The following is a 17,207-nucleotide window of genomic DNA, read 5'->3' as shown; positions in this document are numbered from 1 at the left end:
GAGCCATAAATTCTTTGATAAATTTGAAGTTTCCTTTAAGAAGAATTTTATATCGCTAGTTACTATTTATGAAAACTTGCTGATTCTTACATTAAGATACATTACCTTTACAAATTTTCGAAATTGGTTTATAAAAGTTTTATATGTACAGTATATAAGTTTTATATATTGCAGTGATATATTCCCTTTAAATTAATTAAAGGTAATGAAATTTCTGGCATCAAGTTGCTAAGTAATTGCAAATTAAGACTGGCTTTAAATTTCTGTTAGGCAAACGTTGACTTTACATTGGCCAAAAGTTCTACGAGCGAAAGTAAGCGTAATAATTTTGTATCTCATTTTATTGCATTGGATCTTTCTTTCGTGCACATTTCAAGTGGAAGAGATGTTTCAGCAAATACATTTCTCGACAAATTAAGCAAAATTATACAGTTATTTCACCGTTTAGTGCATCCAGTTTTCAACATTTTATAACGCGGTATTTTCTCTTGAACGCCACTATTATATTTTCTCTTTCCACCGAGATGCAAGAAAAGATGCATCAGCGAGATCGTGATATGTTATCGCGTCTTAAAGATTATTATGAATTATTAGAAACATTTAGAATAGAAACATTAATGTGGAAATTTTTCTCAATTTCCATATTGAATTAATTCTCTCTCTCTCTCTCCCCCCTCTTTCTGTCTCTTTTTTTATATTTTATACATATCAATTTCAGGCATTTAGTTAGAAATGCCGAAATAATGTGCGTATTAGAGTTAAAATCGCGTGCATATTTGACTCATATTATTCTAAGTGCAAAGTTGAATTATGTGAGCGTTTTACTTTGCATTAAATTTGCAATTAGAAATCACGAGCGCCGTCAGGGCAGCAAATAAAACGTGCAGGTGCAATTTAATGCTAATGAAACTACCTTATGCAGTATGCAACTAGACGACGTTTTATAAAAAAATTTGTCTCATTGAGAAACATCGCTCTTTATCTCATCTCTGGTACAAAAATAAAATAGTCTCTTTGCGATTGTTTTGTGCTGTGCAACTTAAACTAGAAACAATCATATATTGAATTTTGAATTATTCTTTTTCTTATTCTTCTATTATTGCAATCTTGCAAAAAGCTTAGAACAAAATTAACCAGTTTGTTTAATACGTAGGAACTTAAGAATTAGACAATTGTTTGTGTTGACGGAAGTAGCCATATTTACTCTTATTTATAGACTGACCGTTAAATTGATAAACGACCTAATGATCTAATTGACATGTACAAATTACAAAGTGCACACGCCGGTATTTGCTTCCTCCTCCCGCAATCTTGGCCTACGTTCAAGTTCAGCGTTCCAGAACGGATCTAATGTCCCGCAGGGAATGGGGCGAGTAGAATGGCTAATGCGGAGACGATAATCCGCACACCGTTGCCTCCCTACGGTCTCTAAGTCCGCTCACTTCTGCGGAGAGCCATGAGAATTTCCCTACCCGCTCGCACGCGCGCGTACGAATAAATTCGCATCGTAAAGAAAATGTCAGCGTGATTTATTTTATTTGCGCTCGACGAAAAATTGTAAAATTCTCCAGGGGCGACGTATCGCGGAATATGCACGGCATCAGATATAACGTTAAAAGTATAATAAACGAGATATTTACGGTTGACTTCTGTTAAAAAATATTACGCAGCTACGGACGAAAACAAAATATAATATCTCATTTATAAATCGGCGATACGTGTCCAGTGCTATTAGCACGAATTTGCTACTGTACCTTACATCAATTTGCATGCAGATGCTATTAATTCAGGTAACTTACACTTAGGCATCATTAAGTTGAAGTAAGAAATTTATAAGAGGATTTCATTCTTAATCGTTTGTAAAACTTTTGCGACTGAGAAGTCTAATCCGTAAGCCATTAGGATTTTATCTAAGACCCACAAAATTGGGTTACCCAAGTGGTTATTTTTCAAACGGAATCCCCCGCGGGCCGTAGATCTCGCGATTTACCGAACCTACTAAGTAAACAAGCTATTTTTCTTGTAGAAAAATGCCGGAGCTTTTGTTGTTTTTTTTTTTCCTCGACGGTCACCGGCGATATTGGTTAAGGAAAATGGTGACGACAATAATTACTTTTGCCGCGACAATGAATTTTCGCAGTTTGTTAACACAGGTCGTTCGTGTAGCGGAGCTAAATACGTTTCGCACTACACGGAAAAATAGGGTGGCTTTGTTAGGTGATTGAGTGCTCCAACGACGTAACCAGTGTAACCCAATTTGCAAATGCGCGGGAAACGTCGGAACAATTGATGAAACTTTTACGATAAATTAAGCACTACTAGAATGCACGGTCGAAGCTGTTTGAATTTTTAGCTTATTCTTCTTCTCCTCAGCTTATGTTTACGTTGGCTAACTTCTCGTAAAACGATTGTTCCTCTTCTTTTCCCCTCGACTTAAACAGCGAATATTGTTCGTTCGTGTTTAGAAATAAAGTTGGTGGAAATTCACCATTATTATTTTCTATGTCATTAAAATTCTCGATAGTTCAATAATGAGATTGTGTGGCGTAGAAAGAGGATGAAAAAAATCCGGCACGAATGAGGAGCTAAGTAATTGCCGATACCGATTTACCACGCGGCTCTTCCCTCATATCCTAAACTCGGAATTGAATTACGCTACAGTAAAGCAATTTCAAGATCAAAGCCACGCCACCTTCGTTTTCGTTGCCGGGGGTGGCGGGAAATAGGGGGAGAAGGAAACGCGGAAGATGATGGGACGAGGACGCGCGGTTTCACGGCTTTCTGGAGCGTGTCGCGTTGCATCGCGATTAATTCGTAAATTTTCGTTCGTATATTCAAAATGCCGTTTTTATTCCCTCCGCAACGCTGCAATTCTGAATAAACGTCACGTGTAGTTATGCACGGCCGCGCTGTAACTTATCGCCGTTCCAGTTTTAATTGCGCCGTCGGAAAACCTTTTACGACCGCATTACGGTCAAATTATCTCGCGAGGGATGGGATTTTACGATTGTGATTATGATGCATTTATGTAACCTGCTTAAAGCCAAGTTGGAAAGTAAGGAAAAAGAGAAAGAGAGAGAGGGACGAGGCGGGCGAAGCTTATCTTATTCTTCAATGCAAATATTTCGGAAAGCGTATTCACAAATGGCAAAGACAATTGCCGTACTTCTCACAAATCTGAAATATTAATCTCTTTCTTTCCCTTGTAACAAGAGCAAAATATCACGTTTGAAATTATTTTGAAGGGAGCTTCACGCCACTTTGGAGCCCGTTTTGAACCACCAAGAGTCGGGAGCATATATTTTTCAATTTGGGATGTAACGTCTCCACCTGCCAATTTTCACTAAAATTCTCGAACAATAACCGACGATTTCTCTCAATCCGTACCTTCGTGCTCTCTTCAAGAGACGAATTTCCAGCCACCAAGATACCATCGCGGTGCGTTTGAACCCTGGGATAAAAATAGATCCATTTGCAAAATGGATTTTCTCTTGCTCTCTTTTGCCGACTCGCCGGCTCTCCCCTTTTCTCTTTCGCGGCGCATGTGTACATCGAAACGAAATTATATATTCCCGGAGGAGTATCGCAAGAGGAGTGGTTCATATCCCGCGTGATACTCTCGAGCTTTTACTGGCATGGAAAATACAATTTTCGCGGATGCTTGCCGTGATAAAGTAAGCGAGCATATGGGATTTTCATTTTTCATTGGATTTTCGCGCGAGCATATTCCCGATTTGTCGCGAGTCCCCGTCTTTGAGAGTGGAACAAGTACAAGAGCGCCAGGACGTTAGGCGAGACATTCTCTATCACGTTCCGAGAAAGCTTCTGTCGCGCCACTTCCACCGTTGCCACCGTGGCTTTATTTTGAGCACACACGCTGCAAGTGGATAAATAACATACCGTCACTATTTATCGCTATTAGGTTTTTCCAACCTCTTGGCAAGCTAACTAACAGTTAAATTACGTGCCTCTGTCTAATTTGAGGGAAAAACGACACATGTGTGATTTAACTATTAGTTAACTTACCGAGAGACTGGAACAACCGGCCCTTAATTGTTTACAACCGCAAATTGTCTATTTCAATCACGTTCGCGGATGCACGCGTAGGATGTGTTTTCATTCCCGTCAAATGTGTTTAAGCTATATCCTGCGCGAGGCGAGTTTGCTTCGTATGCCTACGCTAAATGTCACGACGCGGAAAATGGGTCATGATCATCTCACGGTGATCTCCTACGATGCCATACAAATGGAAATGACATTCGATTACGAGTACCTCTACTCTTTGCCTCGTGGTTGTCACTATATATGTTAAGAAGGGTTCGATCAAGATCAAACAGCCGTTTAATTTATTGCTGGAGCAACGTCTCGCGCGAAATTCTTTACCGAGAAGGAGCGATCTTAGCTTCAAATTCCATCTCGTAAACAGTTTCGTCCGTTAGGAAATTATAAACGTGCTATTTATTCTTAATTAATTGAACTTTTATTATGGCGACAGTAGGAGTTGAATTTAATATTAAGATTTAATTTTAAGGGAATTAGATTTTAAATTTATCTTCTCGAATATTATTGCAGAGAATTAATGGAATAAATCGTACGCGGGAATAAATGATGAAGAATAAGTCGTTATAAATGTCTTTGTTATTTTAACTTATTTGAATTCTAAAGTAAATTAACTTTAAATGAAATATAATTTCTAATTCGCAAATATCACACTTTTAATGCCGAGGTGCAGCCAAGAGATTTCGTTAGTCTGTAGTCAGATATTTATAATTAAACAAATCAAAATTCCGTTAGTAACTATACTTAATGAACGGACAATATGGAAGAGACTAATAATTCTTTACAAATCTCATATAATTGAAAAAAAAGATATGATAGAGCATATTTAACAAATACGAAGTAGAAGGTAAAGGGTCCGGGTTCTCCCGGAGAAAAAAATTTTCCTCAGACCTGAGGAAATCGCAATTTATGAGACACTAACATCCTGTCTTGGCTCTTATATCCTTTATTACTTCATATTTGTCACTTTATGTCAGAGCCTTGTAAATTTTATTTGGGAATATTTAAAATTGACGTCAGAGAAAATGTCTTGAAAGTCTTGTCGGTCTGATGTGTCCCAGCCCTGAATTAAAAAAAAGCCGCATTTATACAAAATGTGTGCGCTATTTATGGTAATACGGCGACTAGTTGCACCGAGAAATTCGCCGAGAAAACGAAAGCGGCGCGAGCTACTTCCACTGAAAATCGAAATTGAAGAAAGTTCGCCCGGAATTGGCAGGTCAACTTTTTTTTCTCACATTTTTACGCTACTCCTCTTGCAAAAGATGACTGCATCTCTAGCGACTCAAAGATGCATGCGGAGGGGCGAGCTCATGTAACCGAGCGAGCTTATTGCATCTTGAATGCATTGAATGTTTAAGTTGCTTTCCCCCTGAAAGAATTGGAAATGCAATATTCAGGGAATCATTAAAATTTTAAGTTTTTTTTTTACGCGAGAGATTCATTTATCTCCCACTAAAAACTGTCATTTATTACCGTATGCTTCTTCGCTCGAGGTGTATGATGTTGTGTGAATAATATTCTATGTAGAAGAAATGCAAGCAAGGATACGTATTTTATAGTTGAAAAATATTTTTATATAGAATATTATTTGTCAATGTATATTTGAATAGAACAGAGTTTAAATAATTTGTTTGGAGTTTTCAGTACTTTCTGCGCGGAATTACTCGAATATCAATGTTACGCATTAATTTTCCTCGCATCGGGATATATCCCGATATAACTGACACGCGTCTCTTCCATGTTGCGAAGACAACCTCGGCTTGCGTAATCATATGTTCAATGTGAACAATTTCCCGACAGTTACACCGATAACCTTTTCGAAAAGAAAATTTTGTAGCAATAAATTGTACGTGTTTCACATTTACATAATACATAGCAGAGTTATACATAATATATTCCGTGTAACAAGATAGTCCACAAAAGTTTCAGAAGCTTTTTCTGATGAGGAAGATACGAAAAAAATTTGATGATATTAGAACTTTCCGAGGACTGTCTAAAAATTATCATAATTTTTATTATAATGCTTGTAGAACCCTGGTAGAAATGTCGTGCATTTTTTGAGCAGTCACCAGACAGTTGTAGTAACTTTCGTCTAGTAACTGAGTAAAACTACTTGTAAAGTAAAACTACTTGGAATCAAGATGTAACGCTTTTCTTGCAGTTACTGCACTTACAAAGATGCGCACAATCTGAATCCAATTACTAAACAAGAACAAAACAATAAGTATTTTAATAAATAATAATCTATTAATACTAGACAATAACTGGGCAAATGTCTAAGCAAATCGCATATATTTTTACCTGGAAAACTGCTGCAGCACTGACAAATAACTCTATCAAGCTCTTGTCCATTTTCTATGCAGTATTGTTAGAACTAATGAGAACGCAGTAATACTAAAAAGTAACTGGAAGGGTGTCTAGAGAAACTGCATACATTTCTACCAGGGAAGTAAAATAAAAAGAATTTATTTAATAAGGATCAAATTCTTGGATTGAGTTAAAAGGAATTAATTATTCAAAGAGAATCAATACGGTTACAAAAGCGAAGTGTGAGAATTGCAGGAATAAAATGGATGCAAACAGCATCGGACAGAGAAATATAGAAAAATGTGGAAAAGATTATATATTCAGGAGTGGACGATGACAGGCTGGGAAAGGAAAAAAAAAAGAAACATGGTTACGACGTAACTAGATGTAACGCGTCAGATTATTGCCAGCATCGCGGTCGTTGTTCTGAATAATTAGAACCTTCGGGAGAAGAAGAAAGCTGTCGGAATAGTAAAATAACAATCTTTTGCGATAATAATTAACAAGGATTTAATATCACGTTACATTACTCTATAATAAAAAACAAGCACGTGCTAATGCGCTATAGCAGTCGTAATCTAAAGGTGCGAGCGTGCTCCGGTGGAAACTGACGGGCCAGACGTCGGCGCAATTGCCGCGCGAGGCAATTAGAAATTCGCTTGCTACGATGTGTGTGTGTGTGGACTAATAAGCTTGTGCGGCTCTAAGAAGAGTCAGGCAGAGTATGGCATTTAACCAGGCGGCGTGAGGAACGCTGAAGCGCTTGCTGGTTTATGGATATCGATCACGCTGCCACAAAGCGCCGCTCGCGCGAGTTGCTCTTTGACGCGAGAAGTGCCATGAAAGAGAAGTTTAATCTCCGAGCGAGAGCTCGCTGGACCGCGCTATTAATACGCGAAGGCGCGTATCGCCCGCTTCCTCCTGCAGCCAGATCCCGTGCACTGTGCATTGCTGGCGGGTGCTTAATTCGTTCGCATTTCACTTGCACTTACCGGCGGCCATCTCTCACACTGCTCTTCCCGCTTTCTTCTCGCCCGGCGATTTTCCTCGCGACCTCCAGGTAGCGACTTGCTCTCTCCGGGCCCGCTTTTACCCTCAACCGAGGGTATTTATGCCTAATTGGCACGCCGGCGGCAACTCGACGGCGTGCAAAACGCTCTTCCTCGATCCGCCGTCCCTCCTCGCGAGGAACACGTCATCCTTGCCACCCGCTGTCGCGCTCTTAAGGGCGTATCCCTGTGCCGGATATCGCGTTTCCCGATCATCGATACACGTCTCGTTAAACTGCGACGGCGATTTTTGCCTGACACGCGCGTCGCTCCTTTCAGGAAGACGTGACGAATCGTCTAAAGATGCCAAAAGGTACTCAATCTATAGATAAAGAGCTGTAATAAATGATACCGTGTCGGATACACATCTCTAGCTGACACGCACTTCATATTTTTATAACTTTTCTCTGTCATATATACGGATATAAATTCAAGATATAGAAATCTCTTCAAGTTGCCAGTAATCAATAACAATAATCAAGCTTTTTAGTCGACATTAACGTGTTTTAATACAGAAAATTTATTGCGAACAATATTACCTCAGCCAGGGTTTCAACCTAGACTTCCCTACGCTGAAAAGACAAATCTGGTGGATTCAACCAGTCGTCTGTTAGAAAATGGACGAATCAGAATTCCTTTAGGATTTACCAGATGTGTAGTGAAGTCTAGCAAACTTCTGGTTATGAAATATCGAGCCCTATCGTGCCAACCAGAAATTCTGTTTGGTTTAACCAAAATACATTCTATCACACATGTCTTGTTGATGCAATCGAAGCATTTTTCTCAACTGTACTCTCTAGGCGGGCGACTCACCAATTCGATCACTGAGGCATCATGCCTGGATAGAGAGTACACTGAAAAAAATTTCTGGTTGAATATGGACGAATGAGATAATTCCTTTAGGATTTACCAGAATTCCTTTAGGATTTACCAGAATTTCTGTAGGATTACAGGAATTCTGGTAAATCCTAAAGGAATTATCTGATTCGTTCATATTCAACCAGAAATTTTTTTCAGTGTAGGGAAGTCCAGGTTAAAACCCTGGCTGAGGTTAATATTTTTCGCAATGAATTTTCTGTACTAAAACACTGGCCGGTTAATGTCAACTAAAAAGCTTGATTATTACAAATTCAAGATCTTCCAAGAAAAAAAAATATATATAATATCATAACTCGCCGTCAATTTTTGGTGGTTACCACGCACCGTGATCTGTTGGCAACAATTTGTCTTTTTTACGCTGACACCGCCACTAATTAACCGCCGTTGTACAGAGCAGCGGGACAGGATAAAAATTGCGAAGAATGATACGGAGAGGTGATTATCCTGCGGAATTCGACGTGTCACGGGAGAGAAGTTCGCTGGTATGTCAGGGATATCACGCGAAATATCGTCGCCCGACGAGCGCGTCCGGCAGTAGAAAATCACGTGAAATCCCGAGGCCAGATTCAGACTTAATGAAGATGTGTAACGTGGCATGAAATTATTTCTGAGCGAATTGTTAATCGAATCAAGCCGCTGACGCGGACGGCGGGGGGGGGGGGGCCGGGCGTTTTTCAATTTCGAAATTAACCCTTGCCCCGGACGAGTTTTAAGTGACGAATGAGATTACTTCGAAATGTCTACCGCGTTTTTTCTTTGCTGTTCATTTAAGCGTCATTATACAATATTCGCTCCGGGAATATAAAATTATTATCTCAGGTATGAATTAAAGTTTATGCGACATTTCTTGTGACGTTTCAAATAATTTCTGCAACGAATGACGGATAAAATAATGGATAGGACTCGTCCTGCGAGATTGTTGATAATAGAGTGATTTATTGCTCGCATGCATTCGTATTTATGATGTGTACTTCAAGTTCGCGCATGTAATTAATCCCGGCGGACATAAATCAAGGAGTTTGCATAGTTGGACGTCCACGGGACGGTCGTTGATAGTTAAGGGTACTTCTGAACCAGACGTTCGCGGATACGTGTGTTTAAGGTGCTTACGAAGTTCATCCAGTAAAAGCGCGACGGGAGCGAAGCGTGATAAGATATCTGTAACGTACCGTAGAGCTGTCTAGATGTACCTCCTTTTCCGGGAGAGACACGGTTTTATAGACAAAATATTCGCGTGTGTTAACATGAGCGTTGATTAGTCAAATCAACTATTTATCATATCGTTGATTAGATAAATCAACTATTTATCATATAGTTAATTTGACGAACGTAAGATTCTTTAGATTCAGATCGATTGCTGGCACAGTGTCCGGCACTACACTGTAAAGAAATTACATGTAAAATTACAATTATTATATAGTGGATAATATTGGGACTATCTATTAAAAGAGTACATTTACACACGTCAGTAAATTTACACCTTGCAGGTAAAATTATTACCTTCTGCAATAAATAAACTGCTTTTAATTGTGTAAATTTTTCCATTTTGTGTAATTTTTCGTCATGTATGAACAAATATTTACGCAACAAAGAGTAAAAAAATTTTTTTGTAAAAGTACATTTAGATATATTTCCGTTATTAATAGTGTAATCGCTACACTTATTAAGTATGTAATTTTACATACTTTTTTTACAGTGTAGAATGGTTATGTGATTGCCCTACACTTGAGAAAGACCTGAATTCACGGTCGAAACGTCATGTTTTGACTGCAGAAATATTTTAGCCCAAGTTTCGGCCAGTTACGTCGAATAATTTCTACACCTTTGTTAATGAAATATCTTTGAAAATTTGTCAATCTTCGAATGCCGTAGCGATGATGGGAGAAGCGTAGGATAACGAGGAAATTTAATTCGCGATCTCGTAAAACTGTTGAAAAGAGGCGCGTTAATTTCCGATCGTGAAATAACGAGCGAGTGATACAATGAGCGATATTTACGATAAAATGCACGCGATTGCTGCATAATAATTTTTCGTTACTGCAAGGCATAGACATTTATAAAACAGTGATTACGGACCACATGTATTTAATCTACGCGAACGCTTGCACGTTTGACCGCGGCAATCGCTCGTGGAAACTGAACGTTTAATTAACGCCGAATCGAAGATCGGCGAGCACCGCGGGCTCTTAATTATCCTTCGTTTTCCCAGGGTGAAATGGGGATTCGAATTATCTTAACGGGGAATCGTACACGCGCATACCGCTCGCATACTCTCTCTCTCTCTCGCGGAATACCTTAAAAGTTCAGCCTCCAGGCTTACCGAGTCTCTTTGAGAATCCTAATAAAGCTGCGGGAATAACGTTGGCTTAGCGCATCTCCAAGATCTTCTGGTTAATAATACATTGTCTTTGTCGCGGTTGCCGCAAGCGTGCGACTCCGAGAACGCGCTTTCTACGCCGTGTTATGAAATAAACATAAGCATATCCAAAGATTCGGGAGCTTCGACAAATTAAAAGCACAAGCGGCCGGGAAAGATTCTCCAGGAATATTACGTATATTATTTACGTTTGTTATTATTTTTACTTTAAATATCACTAATTATTTAATCGCGTTTTTTTTAATTAAATATATCACTCGTCAAAAGTTGAATTTGAAGGATTTTAATTTGCATTTCTTTTTGTAAAATTAGTTATATTCCGGAATTTTGCGGCATTGCGTATATATAATATGAAAATTTATCGCGGGTGGACTCGGTACGTTTAACGGTTTTAATAATGTAAAGCACAATTAAATTCGTGTTTTCGCGAAAACCGCGTTTCGGTGCTAATGTCGCGAATATGGAAATGTTATTGCGTGATTTCAGGTCGAGGGACACCTTATACCGGAATGAAATTTCGCGATATCGTATCAGATTTTGCCGTCCTTAAATATGCATACCGAATCACCGCTAGTTATGAAATGCTGTGAAAAAAGAAGCGTACATTTAATCGTAGGATTACTCTCGATGCGTGACGCGCATGGAATACCAATTTCATCTAGAGAAAGATTAAATACTTTTATTTGTACATTTTTTGTTATGCATTTAATGTACATTTTAATAAGTTTTTATTTCCCGTAGCTACTTTAATAGATATCTCAGAATAAGATTGCAGTTTCTTCGATGGAATATTTTAGGCGGGAAGAAACGAGAAACTTGTTAAAAATATCAAAGATGACGCAACGATAATTTGTAAACTTTTGGCAAATCAAAGATCTCCGGAGTTAATGAGATCACAATTTGCACTTAATTGTAAAAGTTTTAACAACGTTCATATTTAATGACGTGCTCGCGCGCACTTTTTTTGCACGGAACTGCATATTAAACTCGAGGTGTGATTATGTCGTATAAACCGTAACAATTGTTCGTTCCATTGTAACACACGAGTATATTATCGAAGATCATTTGTTATTCTGACTAATCGGCGGCATGCGTTATACGTATCGATTATGTATCAAACGGCTCGTACGGGTGAATTACGATAGTACGGTCATTCATTATTTTCAACTTACATAGCCACGTCGCACTTACAATTACCTGCGGAACGGATAGCCTAATAGATTATTCCAATGAATTATAAAGAGGTGAAAACCGATGAAAATGAAATTGTTTTAAAATTCTCGCAGCAATTGGAATTGCTAGACAATTCTGCGAATTCTGCGGTTAATTTTATTGCCTGTGATAATGTGACTTACAGTTAGAGTGAAATGATAATTATGCATGTACACGAATCTCCCTCGCAGGCAGATGTTACCAGCCATGAGGATTAAGGCGAGAGAGAAGTGATTAACTGCCTCGACTTTATACATTTTCCGCGCCCCGTGGCAGAGGTAACAAGGTTTATAAACGTTTTACGTTCGTTTCTCGTCTCTGGGATATTATTTCACAGCTGGCGCATTCCCTGCGCGACACGAAGTTTACGTAACAATATTATTCTAATATTTAGAAGAAAGTTTTATCGCCTCCAGACATACACACACGATACAGAGATGAGTCGTCGCGAAATTTCTATCGTCCCGAAGCCGCTCGACCTATTTCTACGCTCGTGAATAAATATCGGAAAGCTGACTTCTTTATTGCGCGCTTTATTCGCACGTTAGAAAGCTTTCGCGGAAATTCGCCGCTCGTCCCCGCCGTGGAATATTTCATTAACACATGGCCCATGTTTTTGCGCGATCTCCCGCGGAAGTCTCGCGTACAGCGTTAAAGTACCAAGGAACTGAATCGCGATAAATCTGCCGTATTTTTCCACTCTTTCCCTTCCTCTCCTTTTTTGTCCGCGTACTTAAAAAGTTCGTTGTGCGATAAGTTCCGTGTAAAGTACTGCGTATAAGCTCGCACGGCTTAAATATAATATGAATATTATACTTAAATCTTAAAACGCGCTGCTGGAAGTAGTTACGCCATAGTCGAGCATAGAGGAACCCCGTAGAGTCACAACATTTTTTGTTAATCAATAATTTGCGGGATCTTTCGATCGTGCAACTTCTACCCCGAACTTTTCTCCTTTTTTTTCTAAATAAAAGATCATTCGATCTTGGAAACTTTGTGATTCCTGCGGAACTTTAAAGATACCCGGGTGGCCGCGGATCATTGTCTGCTATATCGACTTTTCGTCAGAGGAGTTTTGCGGGATATGACCGGACTAAATCCCGGGGTGGGATTGGGGTGAATAACTTGATGACGGACCGGTTTCATCTTCGTCGATCTGACGGTAGAAGTGCGGCTCTCACTATCGCCATTAATCGATTCATTCTCGACTCGTTGCCCATTCATCGCAGTCGGCTTACCGTCGTCCTTTGTCAACGTGCATTTATCACGAATTATCGTATCGGCGATATTGCCATTAACATTTCGCAATACTGGCAGATGAACGCGGAGATTGACGGTATCGCTGTTTATCGACGAGTAATGTATTTCCACGGTAAATAGCGGCGATCATTTTCGTTCGGTCTGTATTCCGACACGTACGTGTCGCACGTGTGTTGCCGTCGGAATAAATAGTCGAATTTGTTGGGATACGCGACGCACAAATTGATTATGCCTACAGTCTTCTGCCGGCCTTTATTACGACTAATTAATTTTCGCCAACACACGCGTGTCCGTAATTTTCCCTGCACTTACCATAATGAAAGGAGGTAATGAAACTTGTGATTATGAAAGATTAACCCAGAAAAGTTGAGTTTCGCAAAGTTCTACGCCCACTTTACGATAATTGCGTTAGACAGGAAATATTATGCAAAAAGCTATCGCGTTACTCGGGACATTCCGGGCCCCTTTCGTGAAATTAAAATTAATCTTCGAATTGCCTCTTTAATTAAATCACACGTTTTACATGTTTAACGGATCTCTGTCTCTTGATAATGGAAACTGATTACGAGACTGACGGGATCGAGTCTCCTCGAATCACAAGCGCTTCTTTGTAGTGCTTTCAAGTACCGGCGAGTGCTCGTGTGCGCTTACGCATTTAACTATGGCACAGCTGACAGGCTATATGACTATTTGTCCATCCACGTCCCACGCACTTGTTCGTGTCCCATCAACGCGAAATGATTCTCATTTCCCATGAGCCCGACGCTGATACGCACGCGAGCTAATAGAATATTGATTTTATCGTAACACAATCAAGCCGTCCTATCTATAGCGGCTCGGTGCATCGAGTGATATTCGTTTACGTCTAATCCCGAGCTAACACAGCATCAATAATTATGCGGAAACGACGTTACATCGGCCGTGCATATTTTAGACCTTTTTTCAGTCCAGCGATTTGAATTGCGTTATGTTACAATTACCGAAACGTTCATGAAATCTGGCGCGTATATGGGAGAGTCAAAGGGGAAAAGAGAGAGTTAATCCGTCAAGGTGAAAACACATCGAGGTTGCGTTATTAAAACAAGTTGAATGTAACTTGGTGCAGTGCCACACGAACCCTTTTCTCTTCTACCGGATCTCGCTTTTATTGAGAATCCAAAGTGCCACTTTCGCAGCGAAAGACGTTCCGCACATTTCAGAAGCTTAAATTCCTTTCTTCCCTTTTCTCGTTCTCTCCTTCGCAATTACCATTGTTATCTACTGTGTAAATGTCACATCATAACAGACCTTGTTTGCTTAGATCTCGCGTATTAATTTCTCTGATTCCCCCATCCAAGAACATACGTAGCTCGTTGTATTCCCGTAATAACCGTCAACTTCTTACTCAGAAGAGCTGTTTTACGAAATTACTGAAATGTCGCGGCTATTGTGAGGCGATCTAATCGTATTCCGTTTTCTATTGTTTTCTCTATTCTAATCTCGTCTGTTTTATCTTGTTTTGCTCTTTATTGCGATGAAGTTGTTGTAGATTAAACGATAGCTTTTACGATGAGTGTAGTTCTATTAACAAAAATTGCAACTGTTATAGTAAAAACTGCAGTCTTCTGTTATTTAAATATAAAACACCTGCGACAAACAATTCGACATTGAGTCATTTTTACTAGAAAACAGATTAAGATTATCGAGTAAAATTTATCAATGTAATTCACATTTATGCATATAAAACATTTTGGGAGAAGCAAGATTAATTGGGAAGCTGCGGCGATCGATTGTTGAGCAAGGAACATTTTCATTTGTCCAGCATAAATATTCAATGGAAAGCAAATGCAACATGACGTAGCTCTTTCCACGGTCATTACTTTTTACTCCCTTTCCGACACAGATTTTTCTTCTGTTATTTTATCTAATACAAAAAACCAGTCTTTCTTCTTTAATAACTTCAACAATTTTGTAATTTTAACGGATTTCAAGTAAAATAAGATTTTTCAAAGATTCATTTAAAGTGTACTCTTCGTCGTATGAGTAAAACATGTCTTCTGTCACTTCATATCTACGTTGCCGACATAAACGAATATTTATAACAGGAGTAAGACCAGAACGTGCTTGTTGTCCGTTTGCTTTACACGGCGGGCCGCGGTCTCAATGCGTACGGTATTGTTGGCAGTTTCGTATTATGACGTGGGTGGAGAGAAATGTCGAGTTGTTTTCGCGCACGGAATGGAACACTAGCGCGTGAAAAATGTTTTCGGCATACCTCCCGTGAAGCGGCGCCCTTAATTTCAGAGGTGAATCTTTTGTCGCGCCTGAATAGAAACGGCGTAATGATATCTCGACGATCGCGAGATATCCCGCAATTATCGCGCAATCTGTATATTATAACATCTTTCGTATTTTTGAAGATATTTGCGTGGATCATTTAAAATGAGACACTCTGTATATTTATAAGTAATAGTCAGATTAGCTAAATTTATCAGAATTTGTACTTTCGTTCAATTAGTGTTCTGCATTTTCCGAAATTTATGATAGTGTTGAGAAATGAATTTCTGAGACCTAAGGAAGAATTGGATAAGAATCGGAATACTTTTAGCCCGATATTCAATTAGAATCTAAATTCGTAGTTTGTGTACATCGCAAATAGATAAAATCATGAGTGAGCACGCTGCCAACATAAGGGTTTTATTAACAAAATGTATAACGAGGTGCCTCCTCCTATTGTTCATTTCCGCATATTTCACCCAAGATTACGTCCCGACGCGCTAACTTGGTTGAAATAAAGCGTACTTGAGCGAGAAAGTTTTACGTGTACTAAGATGTTTCGCTTTAACGACTTTTAAATGATGGAACAAGATCGGCTATTAATTAAATGGTTAGCTTAGGTATAGATTTAAGAAATACGCGACAATGGCTTCTGCGTTCGACGATTTAACGGACGAAATAAAGTAGAAAAGTCTTTCGTGCAATATTTGATGGTTTCTTTTTGAGGACAAACTATTTTGCGATATTTGTAACATTTTTTACGCGAATGTCCATATTTGCGAAGACACTATTTTATCGTAATAAAGTAACGATATGTAATTCAGTAATTTCTACTACATGTCTACATGTGATTCATTAATTGCTCGGAGATTAAATTGCACAGAGAGCGTTCAAATAAATGTCGGATTTATCCTCGCGGATTATATCTTAATTCATTCGTTTATCACAGTTGTTGCGCTGCCAATTTCTTCAGCTTACGTTTAATCGCTGTGCTTGCAAGCATCCTTTGTACCGGCCTCCTTCACCCTTTGGCTAAAACTCGCCATTTCACTCCCTCCGACCCTTTTCACTCGCTTCTGCTCAAAAACCCGCCGGCTACTCTTCTCACACGTTCACGCGAGAATCGATTCTCCAATTCTGCGGCCACCGCGAGAGTAGAATTCTTTTCACCGCAGAAAAGTTAAACTTCGCTTAACTTAACTCAATACCCTGGTCATGCTCGTTTTATCCCGGAAGTGAAGACGTAGCAAGTCGGTCGCGGTTAGACCCCATCGAAACTGCGCTGAAGGGACCCCTCCGTCCATTTTTACGAGCGTCTCGCATCCGGTTACGCAAGAACGTAGAGGAAAGTCGCGTTATGATCCTCGTGATGGATTACGCTCTTTTGCCTCGAACTTTCTTCGTGGCACGAGCGGCGCTTATCAGCTAATGCTCGTCGGCGCTTTTCCACATTCCCCGACAAAAGCAGCTTCCGATACCGCCAGTCCCGAATTTGCAATGTCACCGGAGTTAGATATGCTTGAGCATCCGAGAAACAGTGTCCTTCTTTTTACCTATCGATCGATGTAGCGATCGACATCCTCGCTTTAAACTTATTCCTGAGCGTTGAAGATATTATTTCTGCACTTCCCCTTTAATTTCACGCCAATTACAATTAACTCATTTTCTGTATTTATTTTAAGTTGCAAATTTATGGAGAAGGCAATTTTTGCAGTTTTACGTAACTTTTATTTAAACGTGCTTATTCAAGAATGGCCGATTTATTTTGAAAACAATACGTAATTACTTGTATAAGAAAGAAAGAG

General features: G+C 39.4%; 2 protein-coding genes across 8 annotated transcripts in view; one reads left to right on the top strand and one right to left on the bottom strand.

The window, feature by feature from the left end:
- The window catches only part of LOC105569839 (midasin), a 104,598-nt gene that overhangs the window by 37,783 nt on the left and 49,608 nt on the right, over positions 1 to 17,207 (top strand). The window lies entirely within an intron of this gene.
- LOC105569838 overlaps positions 1 to 17,207 on the bottom strand; it is a 61,578-nt gene that overhangs the window by 27,674 nt on the left and 16,697 nt on the right. Inside the window, exons 2-3 of one of the 6 annotated variants that reach the window (XM_012026591.1) lie at positions 8,622 to 8,741; positions 7,362 to 7,740 (exon numbers count right to left, since the gene is read on the bottom strand). The exons of 4 other annotated variants lie outside the window; for them this stretch is intronic. In XM_012026591.1, coding sequence (XP_011881981.1) covers positions 7,362 to 7,371 — 10 coding nt within the window. In that variant the 5' untranslated portion in view covers positions 7,372 to 7,740; positions 8,622 to 8,741. Of the gene's footprint in view, positions 1 to 7,361; positions 7,755 to 8,621; positions 8,742 to 17,207 lie in introns of those variants that run through there. One more of the 6 variants, XM_012026592.1, reaches the window with a different exon arrangement.

Source organism: Vollenhovia emeryi, unplaced genomic scaffold (assembly GCF_000949405.1).
Source record: "Vollenhovia emeryi isolate VEMERY1.0 unplaced genomic scaffold, V.emery_V1.0 DF939122.1, whole genome shotgun sequence".
Taxonomy (NCBI): domain Eukaryota; kingdom Metazoa; phylum Arthropoda; class Insecta; order Hymenoptera; family Formicidae; genus Vollenhovia; species Vollenhovia emeryi.
This window is presented reverse-complemented; position numbering and strand designations above follow the sequence as displayed.